Consider the following 26488-nt stretch of genomic DNA (forward strand, 5'->3'; position numbering starts at 1 on the left):
GCGATTAAAAAGGCACAAACACAAGTATGTTGCATTGCTGATTCTCGCGTGACAAGCCAGGTGCAGGTTGTGGGAGTGCCACCTCGTCCGCCTGCTCACCCTCCATATACCACCTCCTCCACCTTCTCATCCTCCATATGCCACTCTCTCCTTCATTAGCCGCCAGGCTCGTGCCTCTGTGCGACGATCCATCTTTTGTTCCATCCATTGTCTCCGCCCTTTAGATGCAGCGCAACCTGTACACCATATATATATGAGAAGGGCGGGTGAGAAAATTAAAATTTATTCATGCCAAGTACATAGAAAATAGAGAAAAAGAATCTACGCAGCAAACACAATCATGCAAGAAATTAAAATCAAGCATGAACCATCCAGGACCAGTCGGCCAGCTATCTTCCCCAACTCACCAAGGTTCCAAACAGCAGCTGCACGTATTGTACAACAAAGAGAAGCATCTGATATGAGAAATTGTGGTGATTAAATCAAAATGATGTGAGCTCTCACCACCTAGAAAGAGGAAAAATGGACCGGAACGGCGGCGCTAGGGCACCAAGCAGAGCAATAGAGGAGGCGAAGAGCGAGCTCTGGCGGCAGCTCACCTCGGCTAGCAGGACCAAGACGAGCTCGAGGAGGGACGGGGAGGTGGCAGCACGTGAATCGACGCGAGCTCGAGGGGGCACGAGACCATGGCGGCTAGGGTTTCCACAGCGGGTCACTGGCCCGCACTTGACCTGCGCTGCTGAGCCCCGCCCTGGCACCTCCTCCTCCTCCTCCTCCTCTCTTCGGCGGCTCGTGCTCCCCTGCGCTGAAGACGGCGACACTGCTCCCACAAACTCGTGCCCCTTTCTGCTTATCTGCCCAGTGAAAAAGGGAGCGGTGGAGGAGGGGATCCTTGGCGGCTACCCCAGGCGTAACGGAAAGGAGGGGGACGGGCGAGGTGGAGCGCGGCGATGGGAGAGAGGAGGATGAACGAGACAATGGCGGCGATGGGGAGAGAGGACGGCCGAGAGGAGGGAGCGTGGGTTGGGGCGGCGATTCGGTGGGCAGGGTGGGGATAGGGTTGCTGATCTCACGTTGGCTTCCTCTCTCCAGCTGAGCCAACTAAATCACGACATGTGGCCCAATGGCTGAATTAAGAGATGAGACAACTGCCCAACAGGTGCACGCGAGGTGGCGGACGTGGATGCCCTGTGACTGTGAGACCCCCGTTGGGGGCATCTATTAGAGCAAGTACAATAGAGTCTAGTAAGCTGACTATAAGACATTAAATAATATATTTTAGATGAGTTGGAGGAGAGAGAAGAGGAGAGAGAAGGGAGGTGGGCTACTATGCAATAGCCAGCTCTTGCACGTGCTCCTAGGCACCTTGTGAGAGTGAAATGTGGGTCATATATTAGTAAAGTACTACATTTTTATAGCCAACTATTGTACATGTTAGCTATATGATGACTACAAATGATATGACATCTTGTTATAGCCAACAGTTGGATATACTATTGGAATTACTCTTATAGGTTAGATGTTCAGTACCTGGAAGACCCCCTGATTCCCTGTATCGATGTGGAAATTAGGTTACTTCAAAAAAAAAAAAAATTAGGTGTTCCAGTTGCAATGAGTTAACGTTGCTGTCCTGCCTATTGATGATAATGCTAACAGTTGCAAGCTGCAACGATGGTGGCGCTCCATGGGTTATGTGGTGGAGCTGCTCCAGGAAGCTGTGCATGGACATGGAAACGCCGGCCAAGGAACTGCAGGAAGTACAGTTGCCCACGCCTAGCCTGGACTCCGGAGAACATGGAAACGCTGACAATGACCTGGAGTAGCTTGCTAGCTCGCCTGGACCGTTCTGTCAGAGAGGGGAAAAATGTACGGCGTCCCTGTCGGTTTGTAGAAGCTAGCACACCTCACTGCTCGATCTACCGTAATGACCTAGTGCTTGACAGGCATCTCAAACCGAATCTGTATGCAAGTGGGCAACACACCAGACCGGGAAGAAAACGCAAGACACGATCGCAGCTACACAGATCTCGAGCCATTCTTCTTCTTCTCCAAAGCCTCTCCTCCAGCTTGCGCATTGCCCACCGCTCGGCCTGTCAGATTTTAATCGGTGGCCAGGCAAAGCCAGCTCTAGCTATTTAACATCCTCCCACTCCCACCACCAACCCCGCACCCGCGCGCTGACCGTCTCCCTGCCATGGATCCCGACTCCGAGATCAGCTTCGACTTCCAGCCCTTCCTCTGCCAGTACAAGAGCGGCCGCGTCTTCCGCTACAGCAGCAATGCCACCGTCCCCACCGGCACGGACCCCGCCACAGGCGTCGTCTCCAGGGACATCCACGTCGGCGCCGCCCGAGCGCGCGTCTACCTCCCGCCCGACGCGGCCGCGTCCGATGGCAAGCTCCCCGTCATCCTCTACTTCCACGGCGGCGGCTTCGTCGTCGGCTCGCCCGCCGGCACCGCCAACCACGCCTACCTCAACGACCTCGTCGCCCGCGCCCGCGCCATCGGCGTCTCCGTCTACTACCGCCTCGCGCCGGAGCACATGCTCCCCGCGGCCTACGAGGACGGCTGGGCGGCCGTGCGGTGGGCCGCCACGCGCGGGGAAGGCGCGGACCCGTGGCTGCTCGACCACGCCGACCTCTCCCGCGTCTTCCTCGCCGGCTGCAGCGCCGGCGCCAACCTCGCGCACAACATGGCTATCCGGGCCTCCGCGGACGGCGCGCTGCCGAAGGGAGTCACCATCCGCGGCCTCCTGGCCGTGCACCCGTACTTCACCGGGAAGGAGGCCGTGGGCGCGGAGGTGGACTTCCCCGCGGACGTGAGGGAGCACATGGACCGCACCTGGAGGTTCGTGTTCCCGGGATCGCTGGGGCTGGACGATCCACTCGTGAACCCGTTCGTCAACGACGAGGCGCGCGCCGCCGTCGCCAAGATCCCGTGCGAGCGCGTGCTGGTGTGCGTGGCCGAGGCCGACGTCCTGCTCAAGGAGCGCGGCCTGTGGTACTACCGGGAGCTCAAGGCGAGCGGCTACGCCGGCGAGCTGGACCTGTTGGAGTCCATGGGCGTCGGCCACGGGTTTCACATGGATATGCTCCACTCCGAGGAGGGCGTCAAGCTGCAGAAGCGCACCGTTGCCTTCATCAGGAAATGACAACTACCGGTGGAGTAAAATAGGTTTCCTTTTATGTTTCTGATACTTGAGTTTTTGAAATATTTGAAATTTACTTTTATGTTCTAAAAATCATAAGGTTATTCCATGAATAATACAGACACATGTCTGAGAAGTTTCGGTAAAAATAATGTTGTATTTTCAACTACAGAAATAACAAATTTGTGGCTATACGAAACACGATTTAGTCAGAAAATGTCTTTCTTGTATAATTCAAATACTCCCCCCGTTCTATAAAATATGTCGCATGTTTAACAAAATTTAAATATATAGGGTGTGACTATTTCTCAGTTAACTGGGATCAGATGCAACTGATAAATAGCACGAATCACGAAGCAAATCTAACAGTGTAGAACTTAACTGAGCACGCGCTTAGTTCTCGTCTAGCTGAGAACTACCAAATCCCATATACATATACTAAATCAAAATTTAGATAAATTTTACACAAATTTAAATAAACCGAGGGATTACATATTTTCCTCTCAAATTTCTACCGTAACTTCAAAATTTACTCTACCAGAGCTCTTGATTCTTCCTCGCTTCCCAAGGTCAACTAAAAAACTAAACAATTGTTTTATAAAATAAAGCGGGAGCTGGTTCAGTTTGCCCCGAAGGGGTGGCGACAATAACCCTACACTTACGGACGTGCTAGCGACAAACGTGTGGCTTGTTGATTGGTTCAATTTTGATTCGGTGCTTAAAAATCGGGCCATGTTCTGATCCTTTGCCCTGCTGTTGCGAGTCTGTCAAAATCTTTCCGTAAGTTTATTCCGTAGGTGTAGCATTGCTGGGGTGGCGATGAGTAGGTTTGGTTAAAATGTATGGTCTGTTTGTTTCAAAAGCAGGTTTCTGAAACGTGGTGTTTGAGTCTGAAACTCTGAATTTGATGTCTGAATACTGGTTTCGTTATGCTATAAATGGAACCGGGGAGGATGTCTCCCTGAGAATCTAAATTTTTTTGAGCAACATAAAGGTAATCCGGGATTATTTAGAGCGCGAAATCGATCGGTCTCGCTATATACTTTTGATTGATCACATCGCATCGTCGTGGGCGCGTCGCTAATGGAGTCAAATCCGGATCCGGCCATGGTGTTGCACTCCTCCTTGGGCGTGGGCCACCTCGTCCCCATGGTGGATCTCGCCAAGCCCTTCCTCCGCCACAACATCCCCGTCGTCATCACCGTCCCGACCCCTCCGGCCCCTACCGCTGATTTGTTCGCCTCCTCCGCGCCAGCCATCACTAGCCTCGATACTGCCAACCCGTCGATCTCCTTTCACCGCCTCCCGCCCCCGGAGTACCCAAACACTGACCCCGAGTTCTTCATGCAGATGATGGACGTTCTCCGCCTCGTCGTGCCATCCTTCCTGGCCTTCCTAAGGTCCCTTCCCTCCATCGCCGCCATCGTCCACGAGCTCTTCTGCGCCGACGCCCTTGACGCCGCCTCCCAGATCGGCGTGTCGGCCTAAATCTACTACACGTCTACACCTCCTGCGCCGGCGGCTTTGCGGCCTCCCTCCCCCCCCCCCCCCCCCACTAGACCGTGGCCCAGGTGTTCCTAGCTAGACCATACATAGTCATACGGGCCCTATAGTGCGGCTTGACGAGGAGTAGAATTGCCGGCGCTATGGCACTAACACCGAGCCCATTGATCCATGCTCCATGGATCCTTGAGGAGGCTGGATGATCCGTCTCCCACACTGATCTTGACCAAAGCGTTGAACAGGGAAAGCACATCAAGCATTACCTTGAAGCTCATCCCATGCTAGGGTCGGTCGATGTCGGTCTTAGATAGCCAAATCCACTTAGGGCGCAGGGCGGCATTGAGAAGTTTGAAGTTGGGAAAACCCAAACCTCCAAGGCTTTTGGGCCGGCAAACATGGCGCCAAGCAACCAGGCAGCCGCCGCCGCGCACATCCTCCTACTGTGCCCACAGGAAGCCTCTCTTGAGCTTGTCCACCGCTTGCAGGAACCAGGGCTCAAGGTCCATGGCCATGAGTTGGTAGATCATCGACCCTCACGGCTCAGGAGCCGCGTCTTCCAGATGGCCAGTTTGTTGGCAAGCTTGTCAAGAACGAGCTGCAAGTCTCGCTTGTGGAGCCGAGTGAGAGAGAGGGACAGCCTAAGGTAGGAGCAAGGGAACTCGACGAGCTGACAGTTGACGGTTGGAGAGATCGCTTGAACCAGATCATCGGCGCACCAGATTGGAGCGGTATCGCTTTTGGCGTAGTTGACGTTCAGCCTACGGGCATCGCTTAAACACTCCAGGATAGCGCACACAGCTCTCGCACGCACCGCAGTGTAACTGGATTTTTTTGCAGTTGTCAGTGGAGTTGCAACTAAGAAATATTATCCAGACCGTTCGATTTGTTTCGTGATTCGTGATAATCATTAGTTGCAATATGAGTTGAATGAAGTTAGTTTCCGGTGGACTGAGTCACACCATAAGATAAAGACGTCGAAAATGCTGATCTTAAGAATTGTACTCCTACTCAGCACGCAAGTTATAATCGTGGCGATTATTTTTTAGCAATGCTATATAGTGTTCCATGATGCATCCGTTTGTTTATTACGGAGTATATCTTACAAAGCGAGATCAGTCTCACTGTAGTTTTGATCGCATCGCGTCCTCTAGCTCGTCGTCGGCGCGTCTCCAATGGAGCCAAATCCGGATCGGGTCATGGTGTTGCACGCCACCTTGGGCGTGGGCCACCTCGTCCCCATGGTGGAGCTCGCCAAACTCTTCCTCCGCCGCGGCATCCCCGTCGTGATCACCATCCCAACCCCTCCGGCCCCCACCGCTGATTTCTTCGCCTCCTCCGCGCCAGCCATCGCCACCCTTGCTACTGCCAACCCTTCGATCTCCTTTCACCGCCTCCCGCCCCCGGATTACCCAAACCCCGACCCCGAGTTCTTCATGCAGATGATGGATGTGCTCCGCCTTGCCGTGCCATCCCCCCTCGCCTTCCTCCGCCCCCTCCCCTCCGTCGCCGCCCTCGTCCTCGACCTCTTCTGCGTCGACACCCTCGACGCCGCCTCCCAGATCGGCGTGCCGGCCTACTTCTACTACACCTCCTGCGCCGACGGCCTTGCGGCCTCCCTCCACCTCCCCCACTAGACCGTGGCCTAGGCGTTCCCAGCTAGACCATCGCAGATAGTCATACGGGCCCTATAGCGCGGCTTGACGAGGAGTAGAATTGCCGGCGCTATGGCACTAACACCGAGCCCATTGATCCATGGATCCTTGATGAGAGTGGACCCGTCTTACAAACCTTCTCACCGCTCACAAACCTTCTCGTCGCCGCCGCCTCCCCCCTCCCAGATCTTCTCCTCGCCGCTCCAAAAATGTGGAGCTCGTCCTCCCGCAAGATCGCCGCGGCGAACGGCTTCAGCCGCGGCAGCCTCACCGTGCTGGAGGCGTGGGCGCTGAACCACGCCCGGTATCCAGTCCCGCCGGACATGCGGCTGCCAAGCAGCGGCGGCTGGAAGATGGCCGTGAACGGCATTGGTGTCCCGCCGCCGCCGAAGCCGCGCACGGATCAATGGTGGGACGCCATCAAGTCCCGTCGGGCTCAACTCACCGCCGAGGAGCGGTTGGATCCGACGTGGGCGGCCAACAACAACGACGCCTGGTGGACGACGTACTTCAAGGCGAAGTACGACGTCGAGATGTACAGCACCGACGGGCTCGTCGACGGCCCGAACAGCTGGAACAAGTGTTGGAGATATGCCCAAGTGGCAATAATAAAAGTGGTTATTATATATCTTTGTGTTTATGATAAATGTTTATATACCATGCTATAATTGTATTAACCGAAACATTGATACATGTGTGTTATGTAAACAACAATGAGTCCCTAGTAAGCCTCTTGTATAACTAGCTTGTTGATTATAGATGATCATAGTTTCATGATCATGAACATTGGATGTTATTAATAACAAGGTTATGTCATTATATGAATGATGTAATGGACACACCCAATTAAGCGTAGCATAAGATCACGTCATTAAGTTATTTGCTATAAGCTTTCGATACATAGTAACCTAGTCCTTTCGACCATGAGATCACGTAAATCACTTATACCGGAAAGGTACTTTGATTACATAAAACGCCACTGCGTAAATGAGTGGTTATAAAGGTGGGATTAAGTATCCGGAAAGTATGAGTTGAGGCATATGGATCAACAGTGGGATTTGTCTATCCCGATGACGGATAGATATACTCTGGGCCCTCTCGGTGGAATGTCGTCTATATTAGCTTGCAAGCATATGAATGGTTCATAAGAGACCACATACCACGGTACGAGTAAAGAGTACTTGTCAGTAGACGAGGTTGAACAAGGTATAGAGATACCGATGATCAAACCTCGGATAAGTAAAATATCGCGTGACAAAGGGAATCGGTATCGTATGTGAATGGTTCATTCGATCACTAAGTCATCGTTGAATATGTGGGAGCCATTATGGATCTCCAGATCCCGCTATTGGTTATTGGTCGGAGAGAGATCTCAACCATGTCTACATAGTTCGCGAACCGTAGGGTGACACACTTAAGGTTTGATGTCGTATTAGTAGATATTGAATATGGAATGGAGTTCGAAGTTTTGTTCGGAGTCTCGGATATGATCCAGGACATCACGAGGAGTTCCGGAATGGTCCGGAGAATAAGATTCATATATAGGAAGTCATATTCCAAGTTTGGAAATGATCCGGTGCATTTATGGAAGGTTCTAGAAGGTTCTAGAAAAGTCCGGAAGAAATCACTATGGAAGGCGGAGTCCCGGAGGGACTCCACCTAGCATGGTCGGCCAACCCTAGGGGGTGGAGTCCCAGGTGGACTCCACCAAAGGTGGCCGGCCACCCCCCTCATGGAAGGGTGGGAATCCCACCTTGGGTAGGTTTCCCTACACATGGAAGGTTTTGGGTTTGGGTCTTATTCGAAGACTTGTAGTCCAACACTTGGGGGTTCCACCTATATAATGAGGGACAAGGGGAGGGGGCCGGCCACCTCAAGCCATAGCTTGGCCGCACCCCTAAGTGGCCGGCCACCCCTCTCCCAAACCCTAGCCGCCCCACCTCCTCCACCTCTCCCGCAAATGCTTAGCGAAGCTCCGCCGGAGATCTCCATCGACACCGCCACCACGCCGTCGTGCTGCCGGGATTCAAGGAGGAGCTACTACTTCCGCTGCCCGCTGGAACGGGGAGAAGGACATCGTCTTCATCAACACCGAACGTGTGACCGAGTACGGAGGTGCTGCCCGATTGTGGCACCGTCAAGATCTTCTACGCGCTTTTGAAAGCGGCAAGTGATCGTCTACCGCAGCAACGAGAGCCTCCTCTTGTAGGCTTTGGAAATCTTCAAGGGTTAGTCTCGTTCATCCCCTCGTTGCTACCGTCTTCTAGATTGCATCTTGGCTTGGATTGCGTTCTCGCGGTAGGAAAATTTTTGTTTTCTATGCTACGAATCCATATAGTGGTATCAGAGCCGTGTCTATGCATAGATGGTTGCACGAGTAGAACACAATTGTTTTGTGGGCATTGATGCTTTGTTGTCTTTAGTTTGAGTACTTTGCATCTTTGTGGCATAGTGTGATGAAGCGGCTCGGGCTAACTTTACATGACCGCGTTCATGAGATTTGCTCCACGCTCGACATGCAACTTGTATTGCATAAGTGGCTTTGCGGGTGTCTCGTCTCTCCTACTATAGTGAAGATTCAATTTACTCTTCTATTGACAACACTAGTATCACCGTTGTGGTTCATGTTCGTAGGTAGATTAGATCTTACTCGAAAACCCTAAACCACGTAAAATATGAAAACCAAATTAGAGACGTCTAACTTGTTTTTGCAGGGTTTGGTGATGTGATATGGCCATAATGTGATGATGAATATGTATGAGATGATCATTATTGTATTGTAGCAACCGGCAGGAGCCTTATGGTTGTCTTTAAATTTCATGTTGAGTAGTATTTCAAAGAAGTTGTAATAGTTGCTACATGGGAGAACAATCATGAAGACGGTGCCATTGACCTTGACGCTACGCCGACGATGATGGAGATTATGCCCGTTGATGATGGAGATCATGTCCGTGCTTTGGAGATGAAGATCAAAGGCGCAAAGACAAAAGGGCCATATCATATCACATATGAATTGCATGTGATGTTAATCCTTTTATGCATCTTATTTTGCTTAGATCGCGACGGTAGCATTATAAGATGATCCCTCTCACTAAAATATCAAGATAATAAAGTGTTCATCCTTAGTAGCACCGTTACTAATGCTTGTCGTTTCAAAACATCTCGTGATGATCGGGTATGATAGATTCAACAAGTGTATACAACGGGTGCAAGCCAGTTTTGCACACGCGGATACTAAGGTTGCCTTGACGAGACTAGCATGTACAGACATGGTCTCGGAACACGTGATACCGAAAGGTAGAGCATGAATCATATGATTGATATGATGAACACTTTGAGTGTTCGCCATTGAAGTTACATCTCGTCTCGTGATGATCGGACTTGATGTAGTGGATTTGGTTCGTGTGATCACTAAAACAATGCGAGGGATATTGTTTTGAGTGGGAGTTCACCTAGATTTTTAATTTTGTTGAATTAAAATTTGAACTCAATTTGTCATAAACTTAGTCTAAACTATTGCAAATATATGTTGTAGATTATGGCGTCCCTAATCAATTTTAACCAGTTCCTAGAGAAAGAAAAGCTTAAGAGCAACGGTAGCAACTTCACCGACTGGTTCCCTCATGTCAGGATTTTCCTCGCTGGCGGAAATCTGCAATATGTGCTTGATGCACCGCTAGGTGACCCTCCTGCAGAAACAGAAACCGATGAAGTAAAGAATGTTTACGCGACTCGGAAAACTCGTTACTCTCAAGTTCAGTGTGCCATCCTATGCAGTCTGGAAGCCGATCTTCAAAAACGTTTTGAGCACCACAATCCTCATGAGTTGGTCAATGATCAGCTGAAAGCTATCTTTGAAACTCATGCGCATGTGGAATGCTATGAAGCATCGAAATACTTCTTCAGTTGCATGATGGAAGAAGGCAGCTCCGTTAGTGAGCACATGCTCGCCATGACCGGGCATGCGAAGAAACTCAGTGACTTGGGAATAGTGATTCCTAACAGATCAGGGATTAATCGTGTCCTTCAATCACCGCCACCTAGTTACAAGAACTTTGTGATGAACTACAATATGCGGAACATGAACAAAGAGTTACCTGAACTCTTCGCCATGCTGAAATCTCGTCGAGGTTGAGATAAAGAAAGAGCACCAAGTGTTGATGGTCAACAAGACCACCAGTTTCAAGAAACAGGGTAAGTCTAAAGGCAAATTCAAGAAGGGTGGCAAGAAAGCTGCCACGCCTCCTATGAAACCTAAGAATGGCCCTAAGCCTGATGCTGAGTGCTATTACTGCAAGGAGAAGGGACATTGGAAGCGTAATTGCTCCAAGTATTTGGCTGATCTGAAGAGCGGCCTTGTCAAGAAGAAGAAAGAAGGTATATCTGATATACATGTTATAGATGTTTATCTTACTGGTTCTCGTACTAGTACCTGGGTATTTGATACTGGTTCGGTTGCTTATATTTGTAAGTCGAAACAGGAACTAAAGAATAAACGAAGACTATTGAAGGATGAAGTGACGATGCGCGTTGGAAATGGATCCAAGGTCAATGTGATCGCTGTCGGCACACTTCCTCTACATCTACATTCGGGATTAGTTTTAAACCTCAATAATTGTTATTTTGTATCCGCGTTGAGCATGAACATTATATCTGGATCTTGTTTAATGCAAGACGGTTATTCATTCAAGTCTGAGAATAATGGTTGTTCTATTTTTATGAATAATATCTTTTATCGTCGAGCACCTGAAAAGAATGGTTTATTTCTGTTAGATCTCGATAGTAGTGATACACATATTCATAATGTTGATGCTAAACGAATTAAATTGACTGATAATTCTACTTATATGTGGCACTGTCGTCTTGGTCATATTGGAGTGAAACGCATGAAGAAACTCCATACTGATGGATTACTTGAATCACTTGACTTTGAGTCACTTGATAGATGTGAAGCATGTCTAATGGGAAAAATGACTAAGACCCCATTCTCTGGTATTATGGAGCGAGCTACAGATTTATTGGAAATCATACATACCGATATATGCGGACCAATGAGTGTAGCCTCGCGCGGTGGTTATCGTTATGTTCTAACCTTCACAGATGATCTGAGTAGATATGGGTATATCTATTTCATGAAACATAAATCCGAAACTTTCGAGAAGTTTAAGGAATTCCAAAGTGAAGTAGAAAATCAACGTAACAAGAAGATTAAATTTCTACGATCCGATCGCGGAGGTGAATATCTGAGTTATGAGTTTAGCATGCATTTAAAGAAATGCGGAATACTTTCACAATTGACACCGCCGGGAACACCACAATGAAACGGTGTGTCCGAACGTCGTAATCGAACTCTCTTAGATATGGTTCGTTCTATGATGTCTCTTACTGATTTGCCGTTATTATTTGGGAGTTATGCATTAGAGACAGTTGCATTCACTTTAAATAGGACACCATCTAAATCCGTTGAAACGACACCGTATGAATTATGGTTTAATAAGAAATCTAAGTTGTCGTTCCTTAAAGTTTGGGGTTGTGAAGCCTATGTAAAAAAGTTACAATCCGACAAGCTAGAACCCAAAGCGGAGAAATGTGTCTTCATAGGATACCCTAAGGAAACTATAGGGTACACTTTCTATCACAGATCCGAAGGCAAAATCTTTGTTACTAAGAACGGAACCTTTCTTGAGAAAGAATTTCTCACTAAAGAAGTGACTGGAAGAAAAGTAGAACTCGACGAGATTACTGAATCTTCTCTCGTTGATCAGAGTAGCGCAATACCGGAAGTTGTTCCTGTGCCGCCTGCACCGGTAACAGAGGAAGCTAATGATAATGATCATGAAACTTCGAATGAGATAGCTACTGAACCTCGCAGATCGATAAGGGAACGTGCCACTCCTGATTGGTATGATCCTTGTCTAAATGTCATGATTGTAGACAACAATGATGAAGACCCTGCGACGTATGAAAAAGCGATGATGAGCCCAGATTCTAACAAATGGCAAGAAGCCATGAAATCCGAAATGGGATCCATGTATGATAACAAAGTGTGGACTTTGGTAGACTTACCTGATAGCCGCAAGGCTGTCGAGAATAAATGGATCTTCAAAAGAAAACTGATGTTGATGGTAATATTACTGTCTATAAAGCTCGACTTGTCGCAAAGGGTTTCCGACAAATTCAAGGTGTTGACTACGATGAGACTTTCTCACCTGTAGCAAAGCTAAAATCTGTGAGGATTTTGTTAGCAATAGCTGTATTTTTCGATTATGAGATTTGGCATATGGATGTCAAAACGGCGTTCCTTAATGGAGACATTGAGGAAGAGTTGTATATGGTACAACCCAAAGGTTTTGTCGATCCTAAAAATGCTAACAAGGTGTGCAAACTTCAGCGTTCAATTTATGGACTGAAGCAAGCATCCAGAAGTTGGAACCGACGCTTTGATAAGATGATCAAAGACTTCGGGTTTATACAGTGTCATGGAGAGGCCTGTATTTACAAGAAAGTGAGTGGGGGCTCTGTAGCATTCCTAATATTATATGTAGATGACATATTATTGATTGGGAATGATATAGAACTATTAAGAAGTATAAAAGGTTATTTGAATAATAGTTTTTCAATGAAAGACCTTGGTGAAGCATCGTACATATTAGGCATCAAGATTTATAGAGATAGATCAAGACGCCTAATAGGGCTTTCACAGAGTACATATCTGGACAAGATTCTAAAGAAGTTTAGAATGGACGAAAGTAAGAAAGGGTTCTTACCTATGTTACCAGGAAAGGTCTTGAGTAAGACTCAAGGTCCGGCTACGGCACAAGAAAGAGAGAGGATGAATCAGATCCCCTATGCCTCGGCAGTAGGCTCTATCATATATGCCATGCTATGTACTAGACCGGATATAGCACATGCTGTTAGTTTGACTAGCAGATATCAAAGTGATCCAGGAATGGAACACTGGACAGCGGTCAAGAATATCCTGAAGTACTTGAAAAGAACTAAGGATATGTTTCTTTGTTATGGAGGTGACCAAGAGCTCGTTGTAACAAGTTACACCTATGCAAGTTGGAACACTGATACTGATGACTCTAAGTCACAATCTGGGTACGTGTTTATATTGAATGGTGCTGCAGTAAGCTGGTCCAGCTCGAAGCAGTGCACGGTGGCGAAGTCTTCAATAGAATCGGAGTACATAGCGGCTTCAGAGGCTTCATCAGAAGCGGTATGGATGAAGAGGTTAATTGTAGAGCTCGGTGTGGTTCCTAGTGCATTGGACCCACTAGTCATCTATTGTGACAACATGGGTGCCATCGCCAATGCACAAGAACCAAGGTCACACAAGAGGCTGAAGCATATCAAGCTGCGTTATCATTCGATTCGCGAGTACATCGAAGATGGAGAAGTAAAGATTTGCAAAGTACACACTGATCTGAATGTAGAAGACCCGTTGACTAAAGCTCTCCCTAGGGCAAAGCATTACCAACACCAGAATGCCATGGGTGTTAGGTACCTTACAATGTAATCCATATTATTGACTCTAGTGCAAGTGGGAGACTGTTGGAGATATGCCCAAGAGGCAATAATAAAAGTGGTTATTATATATCTTTGTGTTTATGAAAATGTTTATATACCATGCTATAATTGTATTAACCGAAACATTGATACATGTGTGTTATGTAAACAACAATGAGTCCCTAGTAAGCCTCTTGTATAACTAGCTTGTTGATTAATAGATGATCATAGTTTCATGATCATGAACATTGGATGTTATTAATAACAAGGTTATGTCATTATATGAATGATGTAATGGACACACCCAATTAAGCATAGCATAAGATCACGTCATTAAGTTATTTGCTATAAGCTTTCGATACATAGTTACCTAGTCCTTTCGACCATGAGATCATGTAAATCACTTATACCGGAAAGGTACTTTGATTACATCAAACGCCACTGCGTAAATGGGTGGTTATAAAGGTGGGATTAAGTATCCGGAAAGTATGAGTTGAGGCATATGGATCAACAGTGGGATTTGTCCATCCCGATGTCGGATAGATATACTCTGGGCCCTCTCGGTGGAATGTCGTCTATATTAGCTTGCAAGCATATGAATGGTTCATAAGAGACCACATACCACGGTACTAGTAAAGAGTACTTGTCGGAGACGAGGTTGAACAAGGTATAGAGATACCGATGATCAAACCTCGGACAAGTAAAATATCGCGTGACAAAGGGAATCGGTATCGTATGTGAATGGTTCATTTGATCACTAAGTCATCGTTGAATATGTGGGAGCCATTATGGATCTCCAGATCCTGCTATTGGTTATTGGTCGTAGAGAGATCTCAACCATGTCTACATAGTTCGCGAACCGTAGGGTGACACACTTAAGGTTTGATGTCGTATTAGTAGATATTGAATATGGAATGGAGTTCGAAGTTTTGTTCGGAGTCTCAGATATGATCCAGGACATCACGAGGAGTTCCGGAATGGTCCGGAGAATAAGATTCATATATAAGAAGTCATATTCCAAGTTTGGAAATGATCCGGTGCATTTATGGAAGGTTCTAGAAAAGTCCGGAAGAAATCACTATGGAAGGCGGAGTCCCGGAGGGAATCCACCTAGCATGGCCGGCCAACCCTAGGGGGTGGAGTCCCAGGTGGACTCCACCAAAGGTGGCCGGCCACCCCCCTCATGGAAGGGTGGGAATCCCACCTTGGGTAGGTTTCCCTACACATGGAAGGTTTTGGGTTTGGGTCTTATTCGAAGACTTGTAGTCCAATACTTGGGGGTTCCAACTATATAATGAGGGACAAGGGGAGGGGGCCGGCCACCTCAAGCCATAGCTTGTCCGCACCCCCTAAGTGGCCGGCCACCCCTCTCCCAAACCCTAGCCGCCCCACCTCCTCCACCTCTCCCGGAAACGCTTAGCGAAGCTCCGCCGGAGATCTCCATCGACACCGCCACCACGCCGTCGTGCTGCCGGGATTCAAGGAGGAGCTACTACTTCCGCTGCCCGCTGGAACGGGGAGAAGGACGTCGTCTTCATCAACACCGAACGTGTGACCGAGTACGTAGGTGCTACCCGATTGTGGCACCGATGCAACCCGGCGTGAGCTCAACTCACCGTCGAGGAGCGGAGGGATCCGTCGTAGGCGGCCGACAACATCGTCGCAGGGTTGGACGTCGTACGTTCATCCCGCGTTGCTACCGTCTTCTAGATTGCATCTTGGCTTGGATTGCGTTCTCGCGGTAGGAAATTTTTTGTTTTCTATGCTACGAATCCCTACAACAAGGACGGCCGCGCCCTGTTCTGGGGCGTTCCGGGGCGCACCCTCGAGAACGTCATCCGCGACATCCGCAACGGCGCTCCAAGGTTGGAGATGCCGTCGTCACCGCCGCCGTCTCCTCAATGGCAGCCGAGGAGGACGACGTACTCGTCCTCCTCGCACTCTTCTTCCTCAGGACCGGCGCGATCGACGCCGTCCTCGTCGTACCGGTCGGCGCCCTACACCGTCCCCAAACGGGAGGTGAAGGAGGAGCCGGCGACGCCCGTCAACACGAGGCGTGGCGGCAGCAAGGGAGGCACGGCGGCGCCCTCCTCATCCCAAAGCCGGAGGTGAAGGAGGAGCCGGAGGAACCGTCGCAGGCGGCGCTGCTGGCGGAGTACGAGCGGCAGCAGCGGCTCATCGCCAGCAGCGACGACCCCGAGGACTGCCCAGGTCTGCGGGCGGCGTTCTTGGCGTCCATGAACGATAAGGACGCCTGGAGGGGCGACCTCGACGCGGCGATCGCCATGTCCATCCGCGACTCCGGCAAGCCGCTGGTGGACCTCACCGACGACGGCGAGGCATGACCAAGCGGCTTGGTGAAGGACGAGCCCGTCGACGAGCGCGTCAAGCAGGAGGTCATCACCGACGACGTGTAGAACTTCCAGCAGTACTACGACGCCTCCGGCCGCCGCAAGTGGTTCTAGATTAGGTTTAGTTTAAATTTAGTCAAATTTCGTTCGAATCTATGTAAGTTTGGATGAATCTAATCTAATCTCGTTAAGTTTAAAATTTCCGAAATTTTGTTTGGGGGAGGGAGCGACGTCCCCCAAACGCGGCACGAACGAAACACGTCCTCCAAACGCTCAATCCGGCGCGGTTTGGAGGACGGTTTGGGGGACGCGGCTGGAGATGCTCTTAAGCCGCCACATGCAGCTTGGAGATTTGCTAGCTCATCCGGATCTACTGTAGGTGCTAGCATCCAAAAGCATCTAACAGATGCATCATTTCTTACCTGAATTATTTCTCATTTTTTTCCCTCGCTCGTCTGTATACGTACATATGCGCTAATCTGACGGATACACGCACGGATCCTATGCCGATGGGCTGCTTGGATTACAGAGCCTCGAAACGTTGCTGGAATATCTCGTCAGGACAAGCTTATTAGCAGTGCATTCATTGTACTTTAAGCACCGACATGACAGTGTGACACTGACAAGTTCCCTATATGTATGTCTCTGGCAGCCTTGTGGCCACTCCCATCAGTCATGCTTTGTTCGGATTTCCGTCTCAGCCTTCTCGATGTGATAATTTGAAGCACGTACATCTAGGTGAAGAAACTGCTCGACTTGGTTGCACATGGACGATGCATCATCGACCATCGATTATGGACACTAGCACAACTTGACAAAATGTGATCGCAAAACGCAGTTGCACGGTGGGTCGCTGAAGCAACGAAGAGGATGGAGATAAAATCTAATTATCTAATTGATTAACGTACCACGCATTTTATGGTCACCAATCAGCAATGCTATTAATCACAAAGACGCAGGAAGAGTACACAGCTAGTCACCACACCTGGCATCTCCACCGAATCAAAGAATTTTACGGTTCTATATATGGATCCATCGATCAACTGAGCTCCGCCGCTAGACGTGCAACAGGCTCGTGGACATCAGGCGCCGCGACGACCAAGGCTAGCGGTGCGGCACTCTTCCTGCCGTTGGGCTCCGTGCGGCCGAGCTTGGGCGCGCCGGCAGTGCGCCCTCCTCCGCCACCGCCATTGTTGGCTCTTCGAGACTGCCGGCCCTTGCCGAGGTGGTGCTCACAGAGGGAATAGCCGACCAGGGTAGGCTGGCTGCACCGCCACCCGCGCCCGTTGACGCGGCTGCACCGAGACCCCTCCAGCAGCACCGCGGGGCCGCGCCGCCTCTTGGAGCCGTCGCTCTTGATCCCTTCCTTCTTGTTCACGGGCACCATTGACGCTACTAGCATTGCCGGGACGATGACTCCATCGACGGGAGGTTCTCCGGCAGCATCGACCACCGGCCAGGCACACTCGCCAGGGTGTCCATTCTCTAGGCTGCAGTGCAATAAAGAGCATTAGTTATCAATTTTATTGGCACTTGGATTAAGCTTAAGATGCTCCCGATTAGCAAGTAGAGCATATGATGCGATGTAAGCTATGTAGTCTAGTGCCTAATCGTTACTACTCCGTACTAATCCTGTATATTTTGTATGCAGGTGCAAGAAGACAGGTTAGCTCTGCGGTCCATGCGTATCTCCCGATTAAAACACGGGGTGCGCGCGTTGCGTTGCACCCATATACTGCTAAGGAAGAGGACAAGGCAAACAGCCTGTAAGGCCATGATCGCCGATCGCGATCGTACTCGTCCTACGTCCACAGTACACAATGCAACAAGCTGAACTGAAAGACGGTGCATGCGTGTGCAAGAAATCAGTAGCACAGCTGTATCGTAAATTAACTAATTTAACACTAAATCGAGCTGAGCGCAACATGAGGCCATGTCTGGACTACAACACTGGATTTGATGAAACTTTGCAGATGCATAATGCACAACATAATATATGTTTAATTTTAAACAAAATTTTATATTTTTAAAAAACTTGAGAGTATGACATCCGATGGTGTATAACTAATTGCAAATGAGAGTTTGGGCACTGGGTAGGTCTGTTTGACATGCAGATCAAGCAGGGAGGGTGGTGCAGTATTAAATTGGTTGGACCGCGCGCGCGCTGAGCCGAGCTGGCACTGCGTCGCCCACGGCATATAAAAACGGCACCGAGGCCAACATGCCCAGCGAATGGGAAAGAGGCATTGGATGCTTTCCATTTCCATTTGATTTATCACTGTCTAAACTAGTTCACCAGCGTGGACCATTTGGGGTCACCCAGTGATGAAGATGACAGAAGACGCTTAATTTCCTGTTGTGCTGGTGCATTATCTAGTTTTAGCTCATCGTCGCGATCACGTACCTCCCGTCGAGTGACGCCGGCCCGGCCTGACGTCGCGCACCACCACCAGCAGGACCCTGGGTGTTCTTGCTGCGTCCCACCACGTTGTCGCCCTGCCAGGGAGAGAAAACGAGGCGCGCGGGGTCAGCTAGATCTGGGAGCACCTAGCTACCTGCCCTGAGGTGCAACGGAAATTAGCAGACCTCTATCTAGTCTAGTTCCTCTAATACTGGAGCAGAGATTTGGAAACACGAATCAAGGTAGCAAACACATGCACGCGTACGTGTAACTGAATGAATGAATGAATGTGGGGCTGTGGCCGGATGCGTACCTGCGGATGCGGCGGCGGTGATGGGGCGCGCCTCGCCGGCGGGGAGGGGTCACCGCCGAGATCTCCATTTGGGCGGTGCGAGTGCAACTCCTCTTCCGGCTTGTAATTCGCCTCCTTTTGCGGGAGCCAGTGCAGTTGGCTTCCCGGCGAGTTTGGCGCCTGCGACGGATCTGAGGCCTGCAGCACCGGGGAGGGGATTTGCGCCTGCGGCCTCCGCCGGATCCTCATCGCCGCCGGCCGGGAGATTTGGGGAGGGTGCAAATTGAAGGTGTTGTTGTGTGGTTCCTCTCTCACTCACCTGGCCTCATGGATCCACGCATTTATTTATGGTAGGAAAGAGTGGGGAAGGACAAGTAGGCAGGCTAGTGCACACTCAGCAGTGCAGCAGATTTGGTGCAGTTTCATCCCACCGAGCACCCAGCGCTTGGCTTGGTATTTTGGGGTTGCACACATCTACAGATCGAGAAGAAGGGGCGGAGCGGAAGGCGTGATCTGATTCTGAGGTGAGGTGGGGTTGGTTTCTGGTGCTCCCATGCGAGATGCAATACGACGCCATGTGGTGTTTGTGTACTCCATCCAAGGGAATAGGACTCCTCCCGAGGCTGGAAGGTCAGATTTGTCCCGTACATTACAAAACTTGCCTACGTATTTCACAGCTGGTCGCCGTAGCATATCTAGATACAAGATCATACGCATTGTCACAAGTATAGGTACGAGCATCCGTGGTGCCCAGGTAAATTTTGTCACACTTCATGATGCCATTTTGTTAGTCACATTCTTTTTTACTCACCTTTCAAAGATACACGGAATACATATAATTCATAATATCGTTCATAATAGGAATGTCAGAGATGGATTATACTCCCTCCGCCCAATGAAAGATCACGGGTCGGAGGGAGTACCTATTTTTGCGCACAAGTTAGTACCTACATGCGTAAGTATCTTAGCTGGCATGAGCGGACATGTAACACTACTTTTGGAAGCCTACGGCGCCATCATGATGCCATTTTGTTAGTCACACTCCTTTTTATTCACCTGTCAAAGATACACGGAATATATATAATTCATAATATCGTTCATAGTAGGAATGTCAGAGATTGATTATACTCCCTCCGCCCAATGAAAGATCACGGGTCGGAGGGAGTACCTGCTTTTGCGCACAAGTTAGTACCTACATGCTCAAGTATCTTGGCTGGCATGAGCGGACATGTAACACTACTTTTGGAAGCTTACGGCGCCATCAAAAGATGCATTCATGCACGTTTGTCACGCAGGGTGCCGTCAAAAGGTGCATTCATGCACATTTGTCGTGCGGTGCACAACAGAGACGAACTACATGCCACCCACAGACGAAGGGATGGAGGAACGGTGGCCTCAATGCATCGCGTAGGTGGGGCCGATCACATCTTATGCCGCGTTGTTGCTTCACCGGTTCACGTATGGTGAAAGATAAAGCGCTTTCTAGGGTTGCGCGGCCCACCTTCGACACGGCCCAGTTGACAGCGAAAAACTCCAAAGGGTGGTTGATTAGAGCAATATCTCGAGCAAACCGGGAAAATAGAAATATGGCATTTGATAATCGAAAAATATTTGAATATTTTGCGAAATTGGGTCCAAGCCGGTGCCAATTAAGCACTTGGGTAAGATCATGCCATAAGAGTAGTTGTGGCTTTTTTTTGGCCTATGCACATACTTACATCTTTTTGCTCGCCTCAATTTTTTTAAGACGATACTTCCTCCATCCATTTCACACTTTGACATAGTTTAGGAAAAAATATGACAATGTCTAGGGAACAAAATAGATATATGATAAAAATATATTTCATCATCATGAATCTGGTGATACTAATTTGGTAGCATAAATATTGGTTTCATTTTATTTAAATACAAAAGTTTGACTCTTCAAAATATTGGAAGTACACACACTCTTTTGTGGATAGAGGGAATAAACCGTAACCACCTGTGGTACACTCAATACTGGAAACCGTAATTGTCACGTGAAAGGAAATCACTCTTGCTGAAACAAATTTTGTTTGCCTCAAGCTTTAGTCGAGCACGGCTAATCTGTACGGTCAGCAACAAGCAATCAATGTCGGTGACTCTAGTGTGTGAAGAACTAGAGTTCAACATAACTACAAGCAAATTTCACCTCCTAACATGAAAATTATTGGAGGTGAAATTTCATCAATTAAAAATATTTTTTTTTTGCAAGAAGTTCATATATTTATTTATAATCTCCAACAGCAGTACAAGCAATTCTAAAAGTAATAAAAATTACAAACATGTTTTTGGACCACCTAGCGATGACTACAGGCGCAAGCAAACCAAAGGTGCGCCGCTGTCCTCGCCCCTCTTCTCATTGAAGTTAGATAAAACTTGCCCTAGCATAGCTTCTTGTAGCCGTAAATCTGCACGTTACCGCTGACCTTTTTTTTTCAGGGGACTGTTACCACTTTTTAGAGAACTGGGAGATGTTACTACCTAGTCCTCTCGCAGCTCTTCCTCGGCATCGCGACTATTGTCCCTACGGGGTCAAGCCTATCTTTGACACTGTTTGTTTTTTCGTTTCAGAACTTCGCTCAGATCTGACGTGGCGTCTGCAGTATTTATCATGGGCCGCGAGGAAGAGATTGAAGTGAAGAGGAACAAATTTAGACTTGTCCCATCTATTCATGAGGACTCAAGTTGGGGTTCGTGTGGTTGTGTCGTGCACGTACATACGTAGTAGAATATGACATGGATGTAATCGCCTTTTTTGCGATAAAGAATGGCATGGGTAATCGATGTGGTCTGTGAGTCTACCGTGTAATTTTGCCGCGCGGCATGATACGCTAGTTGTAATCCTCTCACAGGAAAACCCACGAAAGCGAGAGTTTTTACGGTACCCTATACTGCTGGTAGCAGTATAGAACATCCCACCTCTTTTTAACTTTTCAAAATAGTGAAAGATTATCTTTTTTACGTAAAGGGATTATGATGGGCCAAGATCTCAGCCCATTTGCAACCAACGCTATCGCCCCTGCCTCACGATCGCTCGCGCCTCTGCCTCTTGCAACCTTACTGCAGAATTACCACCACGGTTGACCTAGGCAGCCGCCATCGTGGTAGGCTAGACTATCGATTTGTTCATCACGAGAAGGGAATTGAGGCAAATCACATTAAGGCGACCGCTTCCATAGACCCCCAAACCAATAATTGCATAAACGTACCATTATGCACGTGCTCCTTCCGCCGGCGCTAACGGGTCGGGCTAGGTTAGCCTCCGAAGATCCATATCGATTGTACCGTGTACCCGTTGAAAGGGTATACGGTGTACCCTTGTACTCGTTGAAAAGGTATACGAGTGTATGTACGTTTCGGTGTATGTACGTGTCGGTGTATACGTCCAGATGGATCTTTGCTTGGTGATCGTCGTCGGTTGTCACTTTCCATTCTCACGTACCTTGATCAGCTCGTTGTCGGTTGTCACTTTCCATTCTCACGTACCTTGATCAGCTCGTCGCGGCCGCCGGCCCGGCGATCTCCGATCTAGATCTTCTCCGGTGAATACGCTTGTCCGCCGATCGCGGCAAGGATCCGGCGTCCAACCTTGGCCCAACTCCACCCCTCCCTCCCACGGCCGCCATTCATACCTAGGGTTTTGATCCCTCCGTCTTGTTGTGGCCGGTCGATCCCTCACCACCACCATTTGCACGTACCCCGGTGAATCGTAGCAGGTCTGGCTGGTTACCTCGGCGATCTCCTATCCTTCCCGCATCCGGTGGATCGGTTGGCCATCACCGCGGTGCGCACGATAATACGGCGGCGAACGTCTGAGTCATCCACCCTCCGCCTCGCCACGATCGACATATAGGTCGTTCCATTGCAAGGCAGAGCACCGCCGAGCCCAACTTCCCGTGGCTGCCCGGATTGCCACAGACGGAGCAGAAGAGGTTAGCCCCCGTGCCACACTCTGTTATTCTATTCTTATTCCATGTATACTTTATAGGATGTATTGTCGCATTTGTGCTTAGGGTTTAATTTGTTGTTCAAAATTTTACCAATGTTTCGTATATTTTTTGTTAATAAGCATTTCACAATGAATTCCAAGCCGAGTTTTTATGTTGATTAGGTCGGTGATGTTGGTTTTATTTGGACGGATAGACGGCTCTATGGCTTCTGGGATTGGCAATGAGAAAGCAACTACAGATGTTGATGACTCCACATGGGATGCTTTTGATATTTCATCTTCAGAAGATGAATATGAAATACCTTCGTCTGATGATGATGATAGCATTTTTGGTGATCCTGTATCTGAGTCTGATAATGTGAGTCACTCACATTTTCATATTTTATCGATGCAGTGTGCATGGAAATATTTTGTCCTTGAATTTTGCCTCCTTGTTGCAAATTTTGTAGATGGACATCGATGATGAAGACAAGCATAAGAGAGACGAGATGATGAACCCACTTCCGAAAATACGAGTGATGTATGTTTTCTTTTATCTTACTTGCCTTCTTCCAGGTGAAGATGAATATACATGTAATTTGCTATTTTCCTACAAATTGCGCAGTTGTTGTAATCGAAGCATGATGAGCTTACCTACTATGGGGATTCTGATTTGGAAGACTTTGCTTATGAAGAGGATATTCCTGAGCAGTCGAAATCATTAGAAGGGGGGGGGGGTTTCACAGCTGTCAAAATCTGAATGCAAAAGCGAAGTAAGATTTTATTTTGATGCATTGCAATGCATAATAGAACAAATCAAAGTGTCTGTAACAATAACGCCATGTTTGTCATATTTGTTTAGGTGACGGGAAGTTCCTGAGTTGGACCATACTAAGCGGGAAGATAATAAGGATCCATATGATATTGATGCTTGAAATGAGCGGACAGCGAAAGTATGAGGTCTGTAAGGGCCATGATCTTTGTTTCCGAAGAGGCTGCCTATTATTTCTACAACAAGTATGCCAAAGAACATGGTTTTAGCATTCGACGCGAGAAGAAAAAGGAACGCCTTGATGAATTAGGGACACCCACCATTCGGTATAGGCGGTTTCTTTGCTCCGGGGCTGGGCAACGTGAAAGCAAGTACTTAGAAATGGAAAACCGAACGTATAGGCACCGTCCCGAGTCTCGCTGCAAGCCGTGGTGCCCATTTCGGTGTGTCGTATAACAGGAAAAAGGGTGTTTGGACTGTTCCGAGATTTGACGACAATCACAACCATAAGCCTGCTACAGCTGATCAAATCGCTTTTATGAGGTCTCATAGAAAGATCAAGGCTCATCGAAATCTAGGATCATGTCATCTGGGAGCTGTCGGGATGAGATTATTCAACATTATGAGGACATTTATCGGTGACAATGGAAAATACGGCATGGTAGGATTTGTAAGAAAGGATCTTTACAACATGTCTTGCCGTGAAAAGAGGAAGATGCTTGCAAAGGGTGACGCCAACACAACCATTGGCATTATGGAGAAGAGGAAGCGAGATGATCCTGAATTCTTTTTGATTACAAGCTTGGTAAAGGTGGACAATTGTTACACTGTTACGGTGTGATTCTCGGTCTCGGCGGGACTATGCCGAGCTTCGGTGACGTGCTTTGGTGTTTGACGGCACGTACAAAACAAATCGGTATGCTATGCCGTTCATACCTTTTGTGGGAATAAACAATCACCGCCGGACTCACTTGTTTTTGCATGCGCCATTGTCTCGGACGAAAAGGAAGTAACATACAAGTGGTTGTTAGAAACATTCATGAAAGCCATGTATCAGCAGAAGCCTAAAGGGATCATCAATGATGGGGACGCTGCAATGATCGCCGCTGTTGGTAAAGTCTTTCCAGGCGTGTCGTACCGTGTTTGTACGTGGCATATTGAGAAGAACATGAAGAAGCACATTGACTCCCGGCTCACAATGAATTCCGGTCGGCTATTGTACTACACCACTTCAGAACAAGTATTCGAGGAGAGATGGAGGGCATTCGTCGAGAAGCACCAGACGGAATTAACCAAAGAATGGATGAAGAGGATGTATAGGAGGAAGAAGTTGTGGGCAGCCGCGTATCTAGCGAATGGATATTTCCTCGGAATGAAAAGCAACCAGAGGAGCGAGAGTTTGAACTCCACCCTACACACCCACCTTGACTTTGGACTGACAATGGTGGATATGGTTGTGCACTACGAGAATAACAGTAAGCCGTGTCCGGGAGGAAGAGGCCCGCCGGGACACCATAGACTCTCGGACGATACCGGTTGCGGTTACCGGGTACAAGGATATAGAGATGTCTGCTGCCCGTAAATTCACCGCTACAAACTTCTACCTCGTTCAAGGGGAGCTGAAAAGATTGGGGGCCTAGAGATTGTAGATCAACTTGGATGTCTTTGGTGGGTTAACAACCTTCGTTGTGTCATGGATGAATAACCGTAAGTATTTGTTTTCGGTGGAGTACGGACACTGAAAGCAAAGAGGAAACAATAACGTGCAATCGCCGAAGGATGTATCGGAAAGGGCTACCTTGCAAGCACATCTTGTTTGTTTTGCATTTTGTGGGGTGCTCTGAAATTCCGAGCTAGTTGTGTTCTCCGAAGGTTCTCGAAGGATGCAAGGTATGGTTTGCCCTCGAGACGCGAGAGTGATTTGTACGGATGGGGATGGGAAGGGGTAGGCTGAGCGGAGAAAGCATAGCGAGCTTACCCAAATTGGAGCGAAGCTTTTGATGCAGCATTGCATGACCCGAATCTTACAGACGAGCTTATGAAATGTATGAAAGGCATAATACACGGGAGAAAAGGTGACCGAACAGTCGTTCAACGGCTTACCATGAGGACGCACAAAACAGAGGAGATGCACCGGTAGTGGGTGATCCTGATAAAGCGAGACCAAAGGAGCACCTAAACAAAACAAGAAGTACTATAAGGACAAGGATACGAATCAACGGACGTCAAAACATGGCGGGATACTTGTCACACGACGAGCGGAAGAAGGAGAGGTTGTGCACTGCTTGCAATCAACCGAGGTCATAACGAAACAACAAGATGAAGTGCGAGGCTACATAAGGAGTGAGTATCGATTCAGCCCTACTCTTAAATAGCTTGCACTAATCTTCTACTATTTTATGTGCCCTCGACTTGTGTGTTATTTCATGCAATGCGGATATGAGGGACCATCGGAAGTATGAACAACACTACTTGATCGATTCACATTGTTGCACTTGTGTATTATTTGTTGTACAAACATTGGTCTGATTGTCAAAGGTCGAATTTTGATACTTGCAACACAACTAGGACAATTTTGTTCACGAATGACAGAGAGCACAGCTTATGTCTTGCACACATTGCGAATACCATTACAGACTGCACGAGATCATTGTATGATACTTACAAAACAATATGGAGAATTTGTTCACAAATAACATAGAGCACAACTATGTCTTGGACACATCGCAAATATAATTACGAGCATGCACAAACACACTAGTACTTGCCCCCTTGAGTCTTATCACTCTCGAGGCTTGCTTCGACGCTTGTTGATCATTGATGAAGATTCATCCTGATTTTTGCATCACGGGGCGGATGCGGTCCGATCTCCGGAGGTGAGCTTGTCCCTCGTTCACCGTGTAGATCT

At 48.3% G+C, this 26488-nt stretch overlaps 1 protein-coding gene and 1 long non-coding RNA gene across 2 annotated transcripts; one reads left to right on the top strand and one right to left on the bottom strand.

Moving 5' to 3' along the window:
* Window positions 1–941, bottom strand: LOC124672533. The gene is made up of 3 exons (XR_006992707.1): window positions 600–941; window positions 408–425; window positions 1–236 (listed from the first exon to the last, which is right to left on the bottom strand). It is a non-coding gene; the product is annotated as an uncharacterized LOC124672533 (long non-coding RNA).
* A 1253-nt stretch (window positions 942–2194) lies between these two features.
* Window positions 2195–3151, top strand: LOC124672540 (tuliposide A-converting enzyme 1, chloroplastic-like). Its single transcript, XM_047208759.1, has one exon. The coding sequence runs from the start codon at window positions 2195–2197 to the stop codon at window positions 3149–3151; it is 957 nt and encodes a 318-aa protein (XP_047064715.1).
* The last annotated feature ends 23337 nt before the right edge of the window (window positions 3152–26488 follow it).

Source organism: Lolium rigidum, chromosome 1 (assembly GCF_022539505.1).
Source record: "Lolium rigidum isolate FL_2022 chromosome 1, APGP_CSIRO_Lrig_0.1, whole genome shotgun sequence".
NCBI classification, from domain to species: Eukaryota; Viridiplantae; Streptophyta; class Magnoliopsida; order Poales; family Poaceae; genus Lolium; species Lolium rigidum.

What these genes read in the sequence shown, in the direction of transcription:
- LOC124672540 (XM_047208759.1), top strand. Translation starts at nt 2,195, where the DNA reads ATGGATCCCGACTCCGAGATCAGCTTCGACTTCCAGCCCTTCCTCTGC.